The sequence below is a fragment of the Mytilus californianus genome, unplaced genomic scaffold, assembly GCF_021869535.1.
Source record: "Mytilus californianus isolate M0D057914Y unplaced genomic scaffold, xbMytCali1.0.p SCAF_3, whole genome shotgun sequence".
NCBI classification, from domain to species: Eukaryota; Metazoa; Mollusca; class Bivalvia; order Mytilida; family Mytilidae; genus Mytilus; species Mytilus californianus.
In genome coordinates this window covers 48,812,922-48,834,757 of record NW_026262679.1, presented here as the reverse complement: position 1 = coordinate 48,834,757, position 21,836 = coordinate 48,812,922, and the positions used below count along the sequence as shown (strand labels likewise).

The window sequence follows — 21,836 nt, the reverse complement described above, 5'->3', positions numbered from 1 at the left end:
TGGAGCCAAATTCTAACCTTTTAATCACATGATCATACAGGTAATAAAAACTTTTCACTCACATCTACTCACTTCACACTTGAGTAACTGGCTGTGTACAAATATATATTTTAACCTGAGAAAGGTATTTCACCAAATTATGTAAGTGAATTTTGTTCAGATAATAAAGCATTCCCCTAAAGGGAAAAGTTTGAATCTAAGAACAATAAAGCAATAAAACATGAGGCTCCAAGAACCTGTATTACTCTTGAAAAATAATGTATGATATTTGACAAAACAGTTAAATAGTAATATAACCACTGGTTAGCTTAGTTAAAACATAAAACACATGCAATGTGAAATTTCAATATACCTAGATATGATTTTGATGTCCTGATGAAGACCCCATAAATTGATCTTTGAGAAGTTTGGATGGGTTTTTTTTATTGACCATATACATTACTCTGTCAAAATTATGTCTATTGCACCTCTTTAACCACAAAATGTCATTTTGACTTCTAGGAATGATATTTGGAGATTTGAAACATATTGGATAAACAGTACTAGTTATACAAAAAAGATAACTTTCGTAAAATCATGTTTACTGACATCCTAAACTGTGGACTTACTGGTAATAAAAATGATCAAATAGAGTTAATCAAATGTAAACCAAGTTCTCCGCAAAGAGGCTATTGATTATAACGTCACCAGAAAACTTATAGTAATGATTAACACAAATATAAAAAAAATAAGAGTTATTTTCCTTCAAATAGAAAAAAAGTATCCAAAACACTTTGACAATACGCCCGTCGCTTTTTCAAATAATAAAGTTCAATTACTCCTCAATGTCACATCAGAAATTTATAAAAAACTAAAAGGAGGTTGTTTAAATAGATATAAACCAGTCACCAAAGTTTCATGAAAACTGCTCAAAGCACTTTTGAGTTATTGTCCGAAAACTGGTAAATTAGGCCTTTTTTTATGAATAAAATCCCATAACTCCGAAGCCTAAAATCTAAAATTTATAAAAAAACAAAAATGAGATTATGTCCATAGATATAAACAATTCACCAAAGTTTCATGAAAACTGCTGAAAGCATTCTTGAGTTATTGTCTAAAAACTGCAAAATCCTCCTTTTTAATGAAAAAAACTCATAACTCGGAAACGTAATATCTAAAATTCATAAAAACTGAAAGGGAGCTCACGTCAATAGATATAAACAATTCACCAACGTTTCTTGCAAATTGGTAAAAGAGTTTTTGAGTTATTGTCCAAAAACGGAAAAATCCCCCCTTTTTCAATGAATAAAACCCCATAACTTGGAAACGCAAAATCTAAAATTTATAAAAATTGAAAGGGAGCTCACATCAATAGAAATATAAACAATTCACTAAAGTTTCATGCAAATTGGATTAAGCATTTTTGAGTTATTGTCTGACATTTTGACGAAGGACGGACGGATGGAGGGACAACGGTATACCATAATACGTCCCGTAAACGGGCTTATAAAAATCTAACAAGTTTCAATGAAAAAATAATGACAGACAATTTGTATTTGCACTTTTAGATAACAGTTCAACAGATTATTATTAAATGGAAAAAAAAGTTTAAAAATTACTTCAGTATAGTAACTTAACAAAAAAACTGACTTTATTACTTTAACCACAAGAAGAGTTACTTTTCTTTTGTTCTAGACTTTCAGTTATCCTGTATACAAAAATAATTACAAAAAAATGGGGGATCAAACACTAGTCTTTAGTGCAGTTGAAAATTCTAAATTTCAATTTCACTCCTTGCATAAAAGAGGGCCTGGATAGGGTTAGCAGCTGAATAGAGAATTTAATGGTCAAAAGGTTAATGAATAGAGAAAAATGGGGTGCAAAAGTATAAAGATAACTTTGAAAAATAAAATAATAAGGTAATAAAATACTGATTACAAAAATGAACTAATGAACTATGTACAGAATAAAGAAATCTTTTGATTACAGAAAAATTTAATAGTAAAATCATTTTCATGAGAATTTTACAGAATAAGCGTTATTTCTAAAGATAAAGAAATTTCATTAAAAATTAAAAGAATATAGAAATTAAGGACCCCATCCATACCCTCATAAAAGACATTTTCTTACGGGATATTGCTGCTTAAATATACAGTGACAGGGTTAAAATATTACATTGTAGTAAAATTTGTTTTGATAGGAATATCACAATTTAAAAATAATAACAGCAATTATAGAATCTTAGAAGTGTGACCTCAATCCCTTTGAGTCTGAAAACATTGAATTGAGCTCCTTTGGAAATGAAGAAGGCTTATAAACAAAACCATGACAGAGACCATGATCTCTTAAAATGCCCATCATCAACATAAGAAGCAAGTTGGTAAAATATTTTACCCTGTATCGTAGGAAAAAAACCAAGGAGTCCAAACATCTGACACAAATTCCCAAACCTGACCCAAGTAAATCCTTAAAGAAACAAAATAAATAACACTAAACAAGTCAAAAACATTTAGAGATTGCAGTAGAAACAATAATAGTTCAAATTGACTTGACATAACAACAATATAAGAATTCATCACAAAAAGGTGAAAAATACTCAGCAGAGCCTCGCATTTTCCCCGTTTTAAGCCTCATTCTTTTATGTTGTTATGTCAAGTCAATGCTCTATTATCAGATTATTGTCTATATGTTAATTTACATCTTCTAAAAATACATACAGGAACATTCATCTTCTAAGACAAGGCTGAAAATAATTTGGATTCAAAAACTAAACCAGTGAATCACATGATGACATGAAAAGATAATTAAAATTTTGCAGTAAAAACTATTCTCACTGCAGACCCCAACTTATTCAATGTAAAAGTTCTATTGTTCCAATTCAACAGGTACATGGATCTATTAAACTAACTAATAGATGACAGATAATTTGTTAACTTGCAATACTAGGGGCTTCGGTGGCTGAGTGGTCTAGTCAAGAGAAAAAGTAGTCGAACTACTGTATCATTAGTCAGGTTTTGAGCTGTTGAGTTCGAATCCCGTACGTGGCAGGTGCGCTCGACTCCAAATTGACTAGAGGAATGTTAGTTTTCCTACCAAAGATCGGTGGTTCTCTCCGGACACTGTGGATTCTTCAACCCAATAGTGCGGAAAGTGGCGTTAAACACTAATTAATCAATCAATCAATTAATCAGAGATACAAGCTTTAAGCCAGCAAGGACGTATAATTAATAACATATTATATACGTCCTTGATGCCAGTATTAACAACAACGACAATTAAACAGGCCTTGAATTTGTTCAAAATAAGGCCTATGTCAAGATCTTCTAGATATACAACGTTTGTAAATATGAATTAAGCCAGATGAACCACGCGTGATATAAAGTTTGCTTTATGAACGATGTGATAGTATTGAGTATCGGGACCGTACAGACATAATTTATCAACATCCATAACGTTATTATTCTGACTGGTTTTCTGTTACCGGGTGTAATTCCTCCCGTTCCAAGCCAAGTCGTAGCACCAGATTACCAAAGCGGGATTTGTAAACTTAATAATTATGTCAAATGAGTCTGGATTGCCAGATTCTGTTACTTTACCAGAGGAATCTGATGGAAAACATTTGGAAATTTTACGATATGCACTATCAGTTGCAGTCAAGAAGATAGGAATCGGGTCTGATTCAATGTAATTAAGCATTTCTGATTTCAGCTGTTCGATTTTTGGGGAAAGAGTTCTTCCTTCTTATCATTCTTTTTAGTCCAAATAATTATGACGTCCTGGAAGGCTTTTTAATTTTTTTGCTTTGACCAAGGATTTGTATAGTGAGACTAAATTTTGCTTTGATGTCATCAATGTCAGAGGGATACAAAAAAAAAATTAGAAAAATACCCTCACGGCCTCAGCAGACTGCATGATAATTTTAATTATCTGGACTACCTTCTTTTACTTTACGGCGCGGGTCCTTGTAATGAAGAGTTTGGGTTTGCTCTAGGTACAGAGAATCCCCATGTCCGTGCGGCCAGTGATATCACGCATTACCTGATTTCGTCATATCCGCAATTGATGTAACATAAATGAAATTGTTTTTTGTAATTGTTTTACTCTTCCGAAAGGGACAGGAAAGATTAAAATTGATATGTTTAAGCATAAAATGTTCATCAGGTCAAGATCTATCTGCCGTTTTTGGGTTGCTGCCCCTGAATTGGTAATTTTAAGGAAATTTTGCAGTTTTTGGTTATTATCTTGAATATTATTATAGATAGAGATAAACTGTAAACAGCAATAATGTTCAGCAAAATAAGATCTACAAATAAGTCAACACGACCAAAATTGTCAATTGACCCCTTAAGGAGTTACTGCTCTTTAAAGTCTATTTTTCGTAAATTTTTGTTTTTGTAATCTTTTACAAAAATCTTCTCATCTGAAACTACATAGACAAATTCAACCAAACTTGGCCACAATCATCATAAGGATATATACATGTATTTTAAAAAATGTGTCCAATGACCCATTAAGGAGTTATTGCCCTTTATAGTCAATTTTTCGTAAATTTTTGTAATCTTGTACAAAAATCTTCTCCTCTGAAACTACATAGACAAATTCAACCAAACTTGGCCACAATCATCATTAGGGTATCTATTTTAAAAAATGTGTCTGATGACCCCGCCTGCCAACCAACATTGCCGCCATGGCTAAAAATAGAACATAGGGGTAAAATGCAGTTTTTGGCTTACATCTCTGAAACTAAAGCATTTAGAGCAAATCTGATAATGAGTAAAAATGTTCAGCAGGTTAACATGGTTAAGATCTGTCCTGAAATTTATAGAAATATATTCGTCACACCAATGGACATATGAAGAACTGTCAGGACAGGGATTTCTCTAATTTTGGACAAGCACATGTACAACTCAAAATCTTGAGATTGAAATCATACATTAAAAAGATTTCATGAAATTAATGTATGTCATGAATTTGTTCTCACAATATTATCAGATTATTGGTTTTATGAATTTACCATAGTGAAGCCAAAAGTCTTAGGTTTGCAGATACAATGTACACTGGACTGCACCGTAATGGTTGGGTTTAAATGATAGGGCTAGAGTTAGGGTAATGTTCACCTTTTGCTATTTATGGGATAAAACGAGTTTCACAAGTGAAGAAGGCCTTGATGTGCAGATATTTGCTTTGTGACTAAATTTTTTCATGCACCAATTGAAAGATCCTGTATTAGATCTGCAGTGTTCTCCCCAGGCCGATATGACGTTGCGGTCCCGCAGCGCCTTCAAAATATTTTCGTTGATCCCGCAGCGCCTTAATTGGCCGCTGTCCCTTAATACTTGATCCTGCAGCATGTTAATTTTCACATTTTAATTATAAATGTTGGTTAAAATTGTCAAGTTGCTGATTACCGCTGAGAGGTCGGTCGATGTTGCGCAATAACTGATAACTAGCAAAAGTCTCTGATTTACCTGTTCCAGCCTTATCAGACAATGTAATCATGTTATAGCGTAAATGATCATCAAGAAGATAGATATTTTTAGTAGAAAATAAAACTTTTTAAAAACTTCAGTGGAAAAATTGAAGAAATAGATTGCAAATACATTGTATTTACGCATCGTCTGTGTGCGATACTTGGCCATTTAAGTAACAAATTTTTCATTAGTCGAGAAGAAGAATCTATTTAAACACGACCAATGAACATGATGAATACAAGTGATAAATTTGAATACACATTACTAAAGAAAATTACGATGAAATTTATGAATGAGAGTATTTGTAAGTCAAAAAAGTAAAATAAACTTTTATTAAAGATAATGAGGAGTGATTTATTCTATTAGAAGGTGAAAAATTGTTGCTTGCAAGTAAAATTCGCCTGTCAACTGTCACGTTTTAGAAATAAAATAATTTTTTAACATCGATCATTAATTCGTCCATCAGGAAATATATGTACGGAATCGCTGCAGCATTTGTATAATGTCACTAGTAAAGAATTTAACTGGTTTTAACTTTGACGAATTTGTCATGTTTTAGTTATATCTACCTGCCAAAGAAACGTTTTGACAATTATACACACAGAAGCGTAATGTCAAACTACGGACACTAGTCAGCTGGTTCATTACAATTTTTTTGTTTTAAAAAGTTGTATTCCAAACATCTTAAACATAATCAATTTTATTGCTGAATCAACATGTTCTTTGCAAAGAAAAAATGGGTTAAGCGAAAGACAGATGATGTTTTTAAACCTAAAGAGGATAAAAACTGAGGAATAGGCTGCCCAACAAAATTACAAACTGTCTTCTTACTATATCTCTATAGAAGGAACAGAGAGTAAAGAAATAAATATTTCTGAAGCTGTTCAGAAATGGAAGGCCCAGAAGAACATGAGGATTTTTCTTGAACTATATATACATTTTGACTTATTTAATTGACTGTGATATAAATGCTTTTTGTGTTTAAAATGAATTTATTTCATATATATATATTCTTATTCTTTATCCTGTATATTAATACTGTGCATTATTGCTTATAATGATTTATGACCGATTGCTTCAGGTCACAATAGTTCACTCTGAAATAGAGTTACACATCCTTGAAATTTTGCGCCTTAAAAAATTTCTGGGGAGAACACTGATCTGGTCAGTCTGTAGAAGTCTGGTGGCCTAAAAATTGGTTTATCTCTGTTAATGATAATAAAAATATTGTTTATTATATGTTATTTTATTATAAGTGATTAAAGTGAATCTTTATCATGTTTGTAAGTCAATTATTAACTGTAAAAGTGGTTTTATAATGCATAAAACCACAGAACATTTCACCCAGGACTTTCCAATCTCTAGTCATGGCGGCTTCAGAGTCTGGTACTGTCTTGGTGCTTAAAACACATTTTTGGAGTATAAATATATGTTTAACTATATTGGTTTTATGTTTCATCTTTTTCTAGCTAGGTTCAGTAAGTTGTGAAGAAGACACTTTCGAGTTTGTGCACTTTCCTGTAAATTTCCTATATATATATATATGTCACAATGCTTATGTTGTTATGTCACAGAAAGAACTGTTTTTTCCGATGATGTCGTTTACGCTGATTGACCTCAGATTAACTGGTGTAACTCATTCATAAAAAAAACAACTCAAGATAGGTGTATGACCGATTTTTGACAATATGGTTGACATTATGTCTGACAGCATCTTGTAACTGTATATTTGTTCCGCATAATATATGTTCCAGATGGAACACAATGGTATAAATATCAAAAGTTCTTGAGAACTAAAATGATATAATATTTATTCCTTCTTCATAAAACAATTTCCTGGAACATAAAGCCCCATAAAATCTGTTCCTAGGATGACTGGAAATTATACAATAGACTAATTTTTAATGATCATATTAAAAGATACATGGATTTCATGTGATTTTCTACACCCGCGTGTATTTTAAATAGTAAATACCTGTCCATGAAGGTTTATTTATTAATAATTGGCCAGGAATTATTTACATTAAATAATGATTATTCAAGAAATTCTCTTACATAATCATTGATAATTATTATTCTTGGAAATTCTGTTACATCAATGTACATGTATAATTAATATTCCCTATTTTAAAAAAAAGGGATACCTAAATATTTTGTAAATTTTGAAATCTTGTTTGAATAGTTGCAATTCAGCCCTCAAACTGTTTGAAATTTTGATATTCCTATGTATTGTATCTCTAAAGTTTCAACATAATAGTTTATCCAATTGTTATTCTATAACAAAAGTTCAGACTGGAACTTTTATTGTATAATATTTTATCCAGTGTGCAGGAAATTTAAAACAGATTACATTCTTAAGAACAGTTTTTAATGAAAGTTATAAATAAATTTTACATGTTTATATATATATATATATTTCATGTATTTATTTTAAATCATGTTTATGTATGGAAGAACAATCGATTGAGTCCATTGATACATTTGTACCTGTTCAGATATTAAATGAATAATGTTGATACAGACTAAAATAAATTCTTTATGACTTATGCATACTAAATCGGAGTAAATCCCCTCTTTGTCTGGATGCCTAATTATAAGTAATAAATTGGTGTCTATTCATGTTAGACTACCCCTTGTTTGCAGATAAATAGCAAATAACTGGAGAGCACAATGCCACTCAAAGGCAATGAATTATGTTGAGGTCCTTTGGAAAAGAAATAATTTCATAGTTTATCATAATTTTTTTCTATAATTTCACTATCAAAGTTTATTGTGTCAGGATTCTATTTTATTTTCAAAAGAATTTAGCATGTATATAATATCCAAGGAAATACATTAAAAAGTCTTTCTTACTAAATACTATACAAACCTTGGTACATCTAGATCTGATGTTTACCAGAGAAAATCAAGTCTATTATCTTATTTTAAGAATTTTGTATTCTTTAATTTCATCAATATTGTTTTAATTGCATTTTTTTTTAAGTACATGTAGTACTTATAAAATTTTATTCTTAAAATTGACAACTGTCTGTTTGGTCAATAATTGACACTTTTGTTGCTTAAAAATGAAGACTGATGTCAATATACATGTATACTGATTTATTTACACATACATGTATGTTTAGAGTTCAAAATCCAGGGGAAGACTGCCTATACATGTTTTATTGTACTTTTTAGGTATGCTAGATTTCAACACCATTTCCATCCAATTTATAAGAAGAATCCCGATGCATTCAGAACTATGTACTTAGAGTTAACACGACAAGTTGAATCAAATTTTAATGTGAGTTGATAATTAATGTTAGATAATGACTTGAATAAGTTTTTTTTTTTTTTATGATATACATGTACATGTGTAGCCCCACTCTAGGATTGGGGCTATATTACAATCTTCCAACTTCCAAGAAATATATTCGTCATATCTTTCTCGGGAACTGCAAAGCAGAATGACTTTATATTTGGTCAGCTACTTGACAATGATAAGTTGTAACATGTGAGCACTTTTTGTATCTGTCAGAGAACTAATATTTGATTTTGTATACTTTGAAAGTTTATTGAGGATCTGCTTAGCACAAAAATGCATGAACATTTTAGATATATTGAGTCAAATCTCTTGACTGGAGATGTCCAACTGAAAAGATCCTGTAACAGTGAAAGTTTTTTTTTTATGTTGATGGCACATGCCATACTTTTTTGTACTTGAAATGAATCAAACTTGAGTTAGTTCCTGTCTCAATTTTTAAGGTCTTCTAGCAATAGTGCCACAAAAACATTTCTGCATTGTTTTGCCGGGACCAAAAATTTTGGACTCTCATAACATTAACAGAAACTTGAGCCCAACCTTAACAAATTCCTTGTTAGATGTTGCCTACCCATGCCTTGTAGGGTTGGGTAGGTAGATAGGGGTTTTATTTTTTCTTAGCCAACAACATAAGTTACATGTTTTCAACAAGAAAACAAGGTTAGAGCACAAAAAAAAAATTTAAATAAAAAAATTGAAATTATTTGTGACATAAAAGTTTTTGGGTAGGCAGGCAAAATCAAGCAATTTTAATTATTTTTTTGGCCTAAGTATACATTTATAAGATAAGTATGTAACTCATTGGAGAACAAAGTGCATTTCAGTGAAACTGAAACACAGTTCTACATTCACTTTTGGGGTCCCACTTTTATAAGAAGATTATTTTTACTTAATTGAGTAAATTGCAAGTTTTAATATTTATTTACAATGTACTTCTACTTTGAAAGTAAATATAGAACTTCCTGTTTAAGCAAACTTTTTATTAAAATACTTATCATGCTTCATAGAAGCTATAAAAAAATTGAAAGCAATGCTTTGTTACATTCACAATCTAAACAAACTCTTTATCAACCAATTAAAAACATTGAAGTACAATGAATTTATATTTTATAACTTACTAACCTAAATGGTTTTTTATTATTTATAGTTAGAAATTTACAAACAAAGCAGACAACCTAATTTGTAGTTTTTGGTTTGTTATCTTGAAAAATAGTATAGATAAAGAGAAATTTTAAACGGCAAAAAAAGAGAAATGTTAAACAGCAAAAATGTTAACCAGAGTGAGATCTACCAATTAGTATAAGAACTGAATTCTTCAATTGATCCCTTATAGGAGTTATTGCCCTTTAAAGACTTTCTATTGAATTTTAAAGTTTTTAGCAGAAACAATGATAGATAAAGAGAATATTTTAAGGGCATGTTAAAACATGCATTAATATACATTAAACAGCAAAATAATCTTGATGCAAGATTTACACATTTAAATCCAGATGAGCGAATCAGGCTCTTAGGAGTCTCTTGTTCATTTTACTACAGGAATCTGTAACTTCTATTCACAAACAACCCATGTAGACCCCTTTTTTGCCTCATCCTTTCACTTTTGGCTGGCATTCAATTAGACAGATTAGGAGACATTGCTGGAAATAAAAGTGCCAGCCATATTCATTTCAGCATGTTAAAATACAAGTACATGTGCACTAAAGTATGAGCAATTGAAAACATGAAAGATTCAGTATTAAAAACCTTGGGTAATATTATGCAATATAAACGAAGAACACCTTAGAACTTCAGCTTTATTGAGCAGTATATACAGTGTATAATCATGCTAATTAGAAGAAATGAACTATTCTTACAAAATTTATACAAACCATAGTAACAATTTACTTTGTTTTGCCAGTGGCTGCACTATGTGCACTGATATAATAAATGTAATTTTATATAGTTGGTACAATAAGTTTATTAGCCTCAGCAGCTATGAGGTTGTTTATTCATTTTGAAAAGTAAATATTTATCAGAACATTTTGAAAATGGCCCAAAGCAGCTATGATTTTGATACTTCTATGTTAAAAGTATTAAAGGACATATATATATATGATTAAAAAAAAATGTTTTCAAAAAATGGTACATTCATCATGACCTTAGAATGTTTACCAAATATCATAGTGTGTCATGTGCTATTTTATTGGGGGGATTACATGTATAAACATGTATGTGGTCACATATGATGAAGACCCTATCAATTTTGAGGTCACTATGTATAAGATCAAGGTCAAAGTTACTAAAAATAGACTGCAAGTTGTGCAGAAAATCGGTTTCAGTATACTAAATCAAATGTATTTACGTACTACCCGGTACATACATGGCATATGGGACAGCAACCTTACTGGGATATGTTGTCAAATATAAAGAGAGGAAGAAAATTCTTATTGATTTTGAGGTCACCGACCATGATTAAGGTCAAGGTCATTGTTACCAATAAAAAGATTTTTGTCACTATAAGCTTTTCCCATTCATGTGTGTGTGTGTGAATAGCAAATAAGCAATGTTTTGAAACAATGCGAAAATATTGCTAAATTGTTTTCCACCTTACAACATAACTGGTAATGATTTTTTAGCAAATCATAGGTGTTGGCACTTACTATAAATACATGTAGCCCCACAAAAATAAAGAAATAAAATTGAATCGAAATGCAAATGTATATATATCTATAAGTAAAATATAGTTATTTCTTTCACTCCTTCTGTATGAGTACTTTGATAATAAATAAATAGCTTATAAACATCATTGAGGGAGCAATAAAACCAAGAACAAATTTGAGGGTCACCATAAGGCTTTTATAGCAATGAGTGGGTAACAACACAGTATACAGCAAGTAAATATTAATCAAAACATATGAATGGTATCCAGGTTCTACTGTAACACTCACAGTAACAGTTCTAAAGCTCTATTATATAGCTTTAAATTTACACATCTGTTGTTTTTCCGGAGGCTTTGTATGCTTTTCCATGTTTGTAATTTTTTTTAGGGCCCGGCATAAAGGTTGCTGGAGCACTATAGTTTTCACTGTGTATGTCTGTCTGTCTCCGTCTAAAATGTTGGTTAATTGCAAAAACTCCAAAAGTATAGGAAGGAGGCCAATGAAGTTTTGCACAGTTGTTGTGCATATTATATTTTGATGAAATTCGGCTCATTAATTTTTTGTTATAAAAAAAAAACCGCACAAATTTTGAGAAATGTCTTCTTATAGTAGGGTTTAAACAAAAACTGATATATAGGTGTATTTAGTTATTTCAACAAATGTTCAAAGTAATTGACAAATCAAAAAAAGGGTAGAAACTTACTTTTTTGTTAAAATATCACAAATTTTGAGAAGCATCTTCTTGTGGTAGGATGTCATCAAAAATTGATATATATAATACTGGCACAATATGCATTCCAAATTGTTTCATGTCAAAACTGTGTTAAAAGCTTACTTTCTGTTAAAAAATGATTAATTCTGAGAATCATGTTTTTTGCTAGGATTTACGTAAATGAAAAAAGTGTTTTTTGTTTTTTTTTAAATTATGAAATGATTCTCTGTTTCAAAATTATTGCCCACCAAAAAATATATTGCTTGGATTTAAAAAAATATATACATGTATACACATATTAATCAAGAACACACCCTGAATTAATTGCTGGTGTAAAAATTTATGAAAATTGACAATACATGTATATGAACATTTGCTGTGTGTTTGTTTATTCTACATTGGCTAGAAGTATAGGGGGAGGGTTGAGATATCACAAAACATGTTTAACCCTGCCGCATTTTTGCGCCTGTCCCAAGTCAGGAGCCTCTGGCCTTTGTTAGTCTTGTATGTTTTTTAATTTTAGTTCATTTATATGTTTTGGAGTTTAGTGTGACGTCCATTTTCACTGAACTAGTACACATTTTTGTTTAGGGCCAGCTGATGTCCGCCTCCTGGTGCGGGATTTTATCGCTGTGTTGAAGACCCATTGGTGGCCTTGAGCTGTTTTCTGCTCTTTGGTCTGGTTGTCTCTTTGACACATTCCCCATTTCCATTCTCAATTTTATTTGCTATGTATGCATCAGTCTCTTTGCATCACATACAAATGTGGAAGCAGGGTCCTTGCTGACATGTCTGTTTTCTAGTTATGTGAAAATGTAATCATTAACTTGCATATGTTATATTTATAGGAGAAAGATAATTGTATGGTAAACAGACAAATTCAGTAAAATAGGATTTAATATGAATTTATTCTATTGTCACAGGAGGAGGTCAAGCAGATTTTTGATGAAGAAAAGATCCCAATATTAATGAATGAGTTAGATAAATTGATTGATAAAGCTTATGGAGACATCAATTCTTCAGCATGGTAAGATACTACAAAAGAACTTTTTGATGTAACAAGTGCTCAAGATTTGTGTTCTTATGCACATATTGCTTTGGTCATGTAAAGTTTGTACATTGGTAATATGATATAGGTAAACAATATTAGGCTTGTGTATTTATTTGTTAATGTCCATCTGATACTGTCATTATTTTAGGCCTTTACCTCATTTTTGTGTTGTAGTTGTGAGGTTAAGCTTTCATGAAAAAGGTTGCCTATCGTAACAGTAGAAGTTGGAGTAGACCATACCATGCTTACTACCACAAGTTGTTTAACTTTTGTCTGATTTATATTTTTGAAAATAATATAGAATGTTCAAATTAATGCAACTCCACAGCTAGTTACCAACATTTGATATGTGCATTCTTTGAAAGCTGTATATGTCCATCAGACATGTCATATGGACTAGACCTTATTCTCTGTGATCAGATTATCCGGTTAATAATTTTTTGATGCAATTTGGTCTGAATTATAGGAATGATATCATTATATATATGATATATATATGTATAATGAACATGATGAATTCCTTATAAAGGAATAAAATTTTGTTTGGAAAAAAATTGGTGTCAATTATATTACATAATTATGCAGCACCATAAAATGTGCTGTTGCACACAACTTATTAAATCTCCCAGGTCCCAGTGACGTTTTGGAGACTTAGTGTTTCTTCTATTTTTCCTCTTCATCTTATTTCTCCTTCCTTCTTCTTTTTCTTTTTCTTCTTCTTATTTTTATCTTGCAATGTCAGGTTGTTGGAAATTTTTTATATAAAGATGATTATAAATTCATTTTTGTTCTTAACATCTGTGGCAGAACCATTGGTTATTTTGTAAAATATCAGAAATAATTCTGTAAGACTGTAACAAGAAAAAGTACATCTAAGATGAGCTTACTTTTTAAGGATAGCTTTGAAATATAAAACTATAATTGATTATGATATGGTAATTGTTTTACTGGTTATTTATCTTTGTTAAAGTAACGAAAATTGTAATGCACAATTTAAACATAAGGAATTGTATTTCAATTTATTTTTACATATCATTTTTCAATTTGATTTGTTAATGATTTCCTTTCTTTAATAGTTGAACTAGATATTTACAGCACTGTTTAATAGAATATGAGAAGGCTTACTATTTAAATATCTGCATCAGTACTATTTACCTATATTTAAAAACGGGTTATGAGTATGAATTTGTTTTTGAATGAAAAAGAGATTATTTCAAGGATACTGAACTCTTATGTCTTACCAATTATATTTACTTTATGGCACAATAAATGCAATTTCAGTGAAAGAAGTTTTGTACAGGTGAATCCAAAGTCTCTCTCAGTTTTTTTTCTATAAATTTTCGATACAATCAGTAATCTTAATCTTACTAGTTTAAATTTTCTATCAGGTTATTTTCCCGCACATGACACGTTGCTGGGGACTTTGAAATACCAGGCATCCGTCTGTCCAGTCTTGTTAGAGCTCCAACATGTATAATTCTTGCCAGATTTTCATAAAACTTATATCATAGGTTTATAAATCAGTGTCAATCGATTATTTTTAAAAGAGTTATGCCCCTTAGAAATAAATATATGTAAATTGCTTTGTTAGTGTTCCCTTGAGTACTATTCTTGTCAGATTTATATGAAACTTATATCATAGGTTTATATCAGCAATGTCTCAGACAAGTTTGAAATTCAATGGCGATCAATTATTTTTAAAAGAGTTATGCCCTTGGAAACATTAATTATATGGAAAATTACATTGTTAGCGCTCTCATGTGTACAATTCTTGCCAGATTTTTATAAAACTTATTCTATAGGTTTATAACAGCAATGTCTCAGACAGGTTTAAAAATCAAGTGCTGATCAACTAGTTTTAAAAGAGTTATGCCCCTTGGAAAAATTAATTATATGGAATATTCTTTATTAGCGCTGCCTTGAGTACAGTTCTTGCCAGATTTTGATGAAACTTATATCATAGGTTTATATAAGCAATGTCTCGGACAAGTTTGAAATTCATTGCCGATCAATTATTTTTAAAAGAGTTATGCCGCTTGGAAAAATTAATTATATGGAAAATTGCTTTGTAAAAGCTCTCACATGTACAATTTTTGCTAGAATTTATGAAATTTATATCAAAGGTTTATATCAGCACTGTCTGGGAAAATTTCGAAAATTAGAGCCAATTAATGATTTTTATACGACTGCAAAAAATTTTGGGGTCATATATTGCTATCATGTTGTCGTCGTCATCATCGGCGTCCTAAGACATTTGGTTTTCAGACAATAACTTAAGTTTAAGTGTATGGATCTCTATGAAATTTTACCAAAAGGTTCAGTACCACTAAAGAATGGTTGGGATTGTTTTTGGGGTGATGGTCCCAACCGTTTAGGAATTAGGGGCAAAAAGAGGCCCAAAACAAGCATTTTTCTAGTTTCAGGACAATAACTTGTGTATTAGAAAATTAATTGCTCTGAAATTGTACCACAAGGTTCAATACCACAAGTCGAAGGTTAGCATTCATTTTGGGGGTAATTGTCCAAACCGTTCAGGAATTAGGGGCCAAAAAGGGTCTAAAACAAGCATTTTTCTAGTTTTCAGACAATAACTTGTGTTTAGGTGTATTGATGTCTCTTAAAATGTACCACATTTTACAAAAAGAAAAATTTTCTTCAAATGTTTTTTTTTTTTGGGGGGGGGGGGGGGGGGGGGGGGTAAAAAAAAATTATTGGGGGGGTGTCAATATTTTTCTTCAAGATTTAAGAAATTGTCAATTTTCCAAAGAAAAATTGGGGGTCACAATTGCTAATTCTTTGTATATAGTCTGAAAACAGATTTACTAAGTATAGCGCAACAGCACAGTGTTGCACAAAAGCAAGAAATCTTCAATTGAATATAAATTCAAATCATATAACCAATTTTAAGTTCTTTGACTACATTTATTCTGTGTCAGAAACCTATAATGTGTCAAATATTTAATTACAATCCAAATTAAGACCTGTATCAAGCTTGAATATTGTGTCCATTTTTGCCCCAACTGTTCAGGGTTGGACCTCTGCGGTCGTATCCAGCTGCACTTGGCGAAGCAGTTTATTTAAAGAGTTATGCCCTTGGAAATATTAATTGTATCAGAAATTGCATTGCATTTGCTCTCAAGCCTTCATTTCTCTAAGATGTTTATAAAAAGTTTTAAAAGAACAAACAAAAAAGGTTTTTTTAGTTATTGCCCTTGGACAGATAAAATGTACGCAACACGTGGAACATTGGAACTCTGTTTCATTTAATGAAAGTGTGTAGCCCAGCAGGTTGGTGGGTGCCAACAGTTTCCTTGCAATTGCTTAGGAACCGTTCAACCAATGCTTTTCAAATTTAATTACCAGTATGTTGTTACAGATGACAAAATGGAGGTCAAGTTTAATACCAACTATTTTCACTTTTACCATTCAGGAGTTATGGTCCTTGATAGATTTGAAAATGGCACTTTGTGTTATTTGGGAATATTTCCGTGCAACAACTTATGAACTGTTCAGCTAATGCTTTTCAAATTTTACTATGTTGTTACTGAAAACAAAATGGAAGTCAAGGTTGATATTGACTATTTTCACTTTTTCGGTTTAGGAAATATGATCCTTGATAGATTGGAAAATAGGCACAGAATGTGGCAGGTCAAGCAAGCCTGAAAGCACCATACATTATAATACATCAATTTCATTAGTTCTAGCTATAGCTGCCCTCTTAAGTTTAACAATGATTACATATACATGTAACCAAAATACAGGAAACCTGGTTTGCTGTCAAATTCTCCTTAATTTGTACATGTGATTTCCAAAAAATGTTAGAAATAAACAATGAATAAAAATAAAGTTTTGTTCCTTTTCCTTGTCACATTTAATTTGTCAATATAAAAATAAAGAGATGTGGTATGATTGCCAAAGAGACCAAACTAACTGTCAGTTTTCAATATAGTAGAGTAATATGATGACAAATGTTAGATTGGTACTATGTAATACTAAATCATTTAAGCTTTTTTCTGAGATATATATGCATGCATTTTGGTTGGTGCAGATTTCATAACATGATTGCTTTATGCTTCAGTATAAAGATTTCATTTGCAATGTAATACATGTATCAGCATCCTAAATGTCTTACATAATTGAAAAATGGTAATTTTGCACAGTTTTGTTACATACAATCCCAAAATGTTTGTGATGTTTAATATTGTTGTAGTGTTGTAATTTATAATGTCTTAAGGACAATGGTTTCCATCTGATGCCCTTTGTTCTTATCAACCAGTTGTAATGGAATTTTAGGACCATATCCTTTCAACTGGAGTTTAGTAGGGATTACAGATGGAGATTGTTTCAAGTCCAAGAGGGGCCAACATAATTGTTTTCACTTATTTCAATAAACAACACATATTTTTCCTTATTTAATTTTCTTATTATGTACCATTTACAAATAAATTTCTCTTTTTGATTACCTGTACCCATTCTGAGGTAAAGGAAAGTCAAAAGAAGCATCAACCAAAAGCAATCAATTTTTATTTGAAGTTTGAGATGGCTGTGAAGTTTTCTTTAGATTCCTTATGAAAATTCCTAACCTGAACTTGTAAATGGAATTTTAGATCCTATGCTTTATGAAATAAAAGGGGTTGCTTACAAAGGGTGTTGAGGATTTAAAAATGGTGTTACCTAGCTGTCAGATATATATGTTTGGTTGTCTCAAAGAGATGTATGTTTTTTAATTTTAGTTCATTTATATGTTTTGGAGTTTAGTGTGACGTCCATTTTCACTGAACTAGCACACAATTTTAGTTAGGGGCCAGCTGATGTCCACCTCCGGGTGCCGGATTTTCTCGCTGCATTGAAGACCCATTGGTGGCATTCGGCTGTTGTCTGCTCTTTGGTCGGGTTGTTGTCTCTTTGACATTTTCCCCATTTCCATTCTTAATTTTAAAAGATGTATGTAACTTATTTTGCAAAAAACACCTCATTAATACATGTACAATGTATATATTAATCAGGACATATGTAGTTATATTTGGCTTCAGTGCTATATAGCAAATAATCATTCTTCGGTCTTAGAATTTTGTTTACTACCATTTTAACGCATTTTGATTCTCCAATCTCTATGGCATTGAAGGCTGTTCTTCAAACAGAACCCTGCAACGAGCGTCCAGACATAGTGTTGGTCTTGTTTAATCAGTTATCACTATATATGTTTTGTAGGAGACCTACAGGTGATCCAGTTAAGGATAGTGTTGCCCATACTATGCCTGTTAAACTTAAACATAAAATGAAACTGGAGAAGATGGTCACAGAACTGGAATCGGTGAACAAAATGTTAAAAGATGCACATGAGAAGAAACAGAAAAAGTTGATAAAAACAAAACAGAAAATAGATAAAATATCAGATAAATGGTCAAAGGTTAGAATAAAGCACAGTATAAGACATGTGAGACAACACAAAATAAAATATTTAGAAAAAGGGGGGTCGTGCCTGTTGAATGAATAGAAAGAGTTTGAAATTCACAATTTCAGGGTTATGTGAAGGTCATGCAGTAAAATGATGTTTTTATTTTATTGGATATCTTATTGTCTTCTAGCATGTCTACACTGTCTGTAAAGTTTAATCTCATGTGTGTTCCCCACAATTTTTATTTACAGTTTGTTCAGTAGAGTGTTCATGACTAGTCTTTTTAAAATTGTATAAACACTAAAACAACCATATAGGCTAAGGTTAAGGAAGATCCCAAAACTCAAAGATACATGTTTACAATTATATATTGTTCATTGTGCCATGCAAATAGGGATAACAATAGAACTGTAAACAGTTGTTTTATTTATACAAATATATATTGTATATTGTGCCATTATTACATGGAAATAAATTGACAGTAAACAATTCTATGATTTATACAAATATACTATGTTCATAGTCTCATAGTTCTCCCTTGAAGTTGAGTTTTAGAATCTTTCAAAAACATTATTCTACATGTTTATTTATGGTGTTAATGTAAATTTTCTTTTCATCTTGTCTTTTAGCCATTTCTATATGTGATTCTGGTCTGTTTTATAATTTGTTACTTTTACAATTGAAATACAATTAGTAAACCGACATCTCCTTTTATTTATAATGATTATTGTCTGACAAGTACAGTCAGTAATTGTAAACGTCATTAGAACAAATTATTTGTTTATGCTTTTATTGTTTGAAAATCGCTATAAAGAACTTCACAATTGTCAGCACTAATGGAAAGATAAAATTACATAGTACAGAACATCATGATCATGGTGATACTGGAGGGAATAAAACCCACACACAAGTTTTATGTTTAAAAGTCTTTTTAAGACTGTGACTCTTTTCACAAAAAGTCGTTTCGAGAAAAAATACTCATAAATCATTGAACAATTTAGTATTTTCATAAAGATTTCTTGTGTTCAATTTCTTCAGCTAGAATGATTTTCAATGACTGACCGTAAAATTTTATCCTTTATCTCTTTAACGTAGGAATACTTTATTGACATTGGTTTCTGCAGTCGTAAGATCAATTTTTGAACCAACCAAAACCATACTGTTATAAAAATCGTTCCTATTAGACAACATTTACCAGCTAGTCTCTTAAATGATAATATACCAACATGTATACATGGACAAATATGAACAGTTCTCTCATAATTCTTTTAGAATTTATTAGATTGCCATTCTGTCTGAATTGGTCATATTGTCATATCTTTTATTGAAATGTCTTGTCTGTTTATATTTTAAACCACTACAAACAACTTGTTTGTGTTATATAAAAATAAGGAGATGTGGTATGATTGCCGATGAGACAACTATCCACCAAAGATCAAATGGAGTGGATGTAAGCAGTTATAAGCAACCGTACGGCCTTCAACAATGAGAAAAACCCATACCGTGTGGTCAGCTATAAAAGGCCCTGACATGAAAAATATAAAACAATTCAATTGAGAAAACTAACGGCCTAATTTATAACAAAACAATTTACGAAAAACAAATGTGACAGACATGAACCACTGACAACCACTGAACTACAGGCTCCTGACTTGGGACAGGCATATAAAGAATGTGGCGGGGTTAAACATGTTTGTGAGCGCTCAACCCTCCCCTAACCTGGGAAAGTGGTGTAACAGTACAACATTAGAACAAAATATAAAAATCAGCTGAAAAAGGCTTAACTCATCAGATGGATACAAATAGAAATACATCTAACAAAAACACAAAGTGGACGTGGATGGGTACTTATACATCCCCACAACAAAAAGACACTAAGTACAAATCTGAGAGTACTCGCAGTTACTGACAGCTAGTTCAAAGCCAATAACAACTAATAAAAAAAATCATATATCTAAGACTAAAATTATGTATATGTTTAGAAATAAAAATATAAACTACAGTATATGTTTTTATGCAAATCCTGTATAAAAATAAGTTTTAAAAATAAAATTGCCCTGTATTACCCAACACAGTAAGAGCTGGGTTTTCAAACTTTTTACACCCAAGTAATACTTTGCCAACTGAGGTCTTCCATGTTTATACATATAGGTATCAGTCCCTTAAAGTTCAGTCAGTTTAAACTCAAAATTTCAAATCACAACAGACTAATATCTTGCTAAAGCAGCGGTATATAGTGATAGGGGAGTCGGTCTGTCTGTCCCACTTTTGAATCACAACTGCTTCTGAACTGCTTTATGTGAAACTTACACTATATTTTAATCACATAATGTACTTTTGCACCAATTTCATTTTTTAAATTTTTAAATAATTTTGGGATTTATCATTGAGATGACAATGACATTAGACCTATCTACACTATAGTACATCTTTGCAATTGGGGGTTATACCTGCAACTCCTCCTTAACCCCTAATTACAATTTTATTCAAAATTTCCTTAAAATACTTTTTGTCAATCTCCTCCAAAACGCCTAGTCAGAATTTTAGTAAAATTCCTCAGAATCTTCACCAAAACATGCCAAAATTCATTTTGTTTCCCTTATCAAAGAATGGAATTTGCAACGGGCAGGGGTCTCATTATGTGATCTTTGGTCACAAGTACCTCTAGTTTATCTTTGTTGCTGGTGTATTTTTTGCCCTGATTATAATGTTATGCTCTCCTATATGTATTGATACATGATGTTTTAGATTTATCCAGGCAGACAAAACTCTTTATATTTCTGTTTACAGGCTGTTCAAGATATTCAGAATGCAGACATGAAAGACATTGATTTGTATCTAGATAAACACAATGAAGATTTATGAATTTTTACCAGTGATTAGTAACCATTTAAATGATGTAAGCTTGTGCTATCCATGGTTTTGTGTAGCTTTAAAAAACAAAACATTGTGTTTGACATTTAATATGAAAGGAAGAGTGTTTTAATTGAACTTGATGACACGATAACCATGATAACAGTAACATTAGATTGTCATGAAACAATATTGGCAAAACCTTGATGAAGAATATGCTTTTGATATTCTAGTGTTTATTGTATGTATTGAAAATAGAAAATTAGAATTATGGAAACATAATACAATAAATGTATATATTACAACTTCAATGGTTATTTTTAAATAATCGTAAACAATAATGGCCCTAATTATCTTCATAGAAATGAGATGAGAAAAATCTAATAACTGTAAACCAAATATATTTGACTTATCAAAAGTGACAACTCAGAA

At 31.2% G+C, this 21,836-nt stretch overlaps 1 protein-coding gene across 1 annotated transcript; it reads left to right on the top strand.

Annotated features, from left to right (window-relative positions):
• The first annotated feature begins 3,483 nt into the window (after positions 1-3,483).
• On the top strand, positions 3,484-21,709 carry LOC127734762 (uncharacterized). The gene is made up of 5 exons (XM_052244772.1): positions 3,484-3,663; positions 8,628-8,733; positions 13,026-13,129; positions 18,365-18,563; positions 21,342-21,709. Exons 1-5 carry the CDS (start codon positions 3,536-3,538, stop codon positions 21,414-21,416), a joined length of 612 nt encoding a protein of 203 aa, XP_052100732.1. The 5' UTR covers positions 3,484-3,535; the 3' UTR covers positions 21,417-21,709.
• Positions 21,710-21,836: the final 127 nt, after the last annotated feature.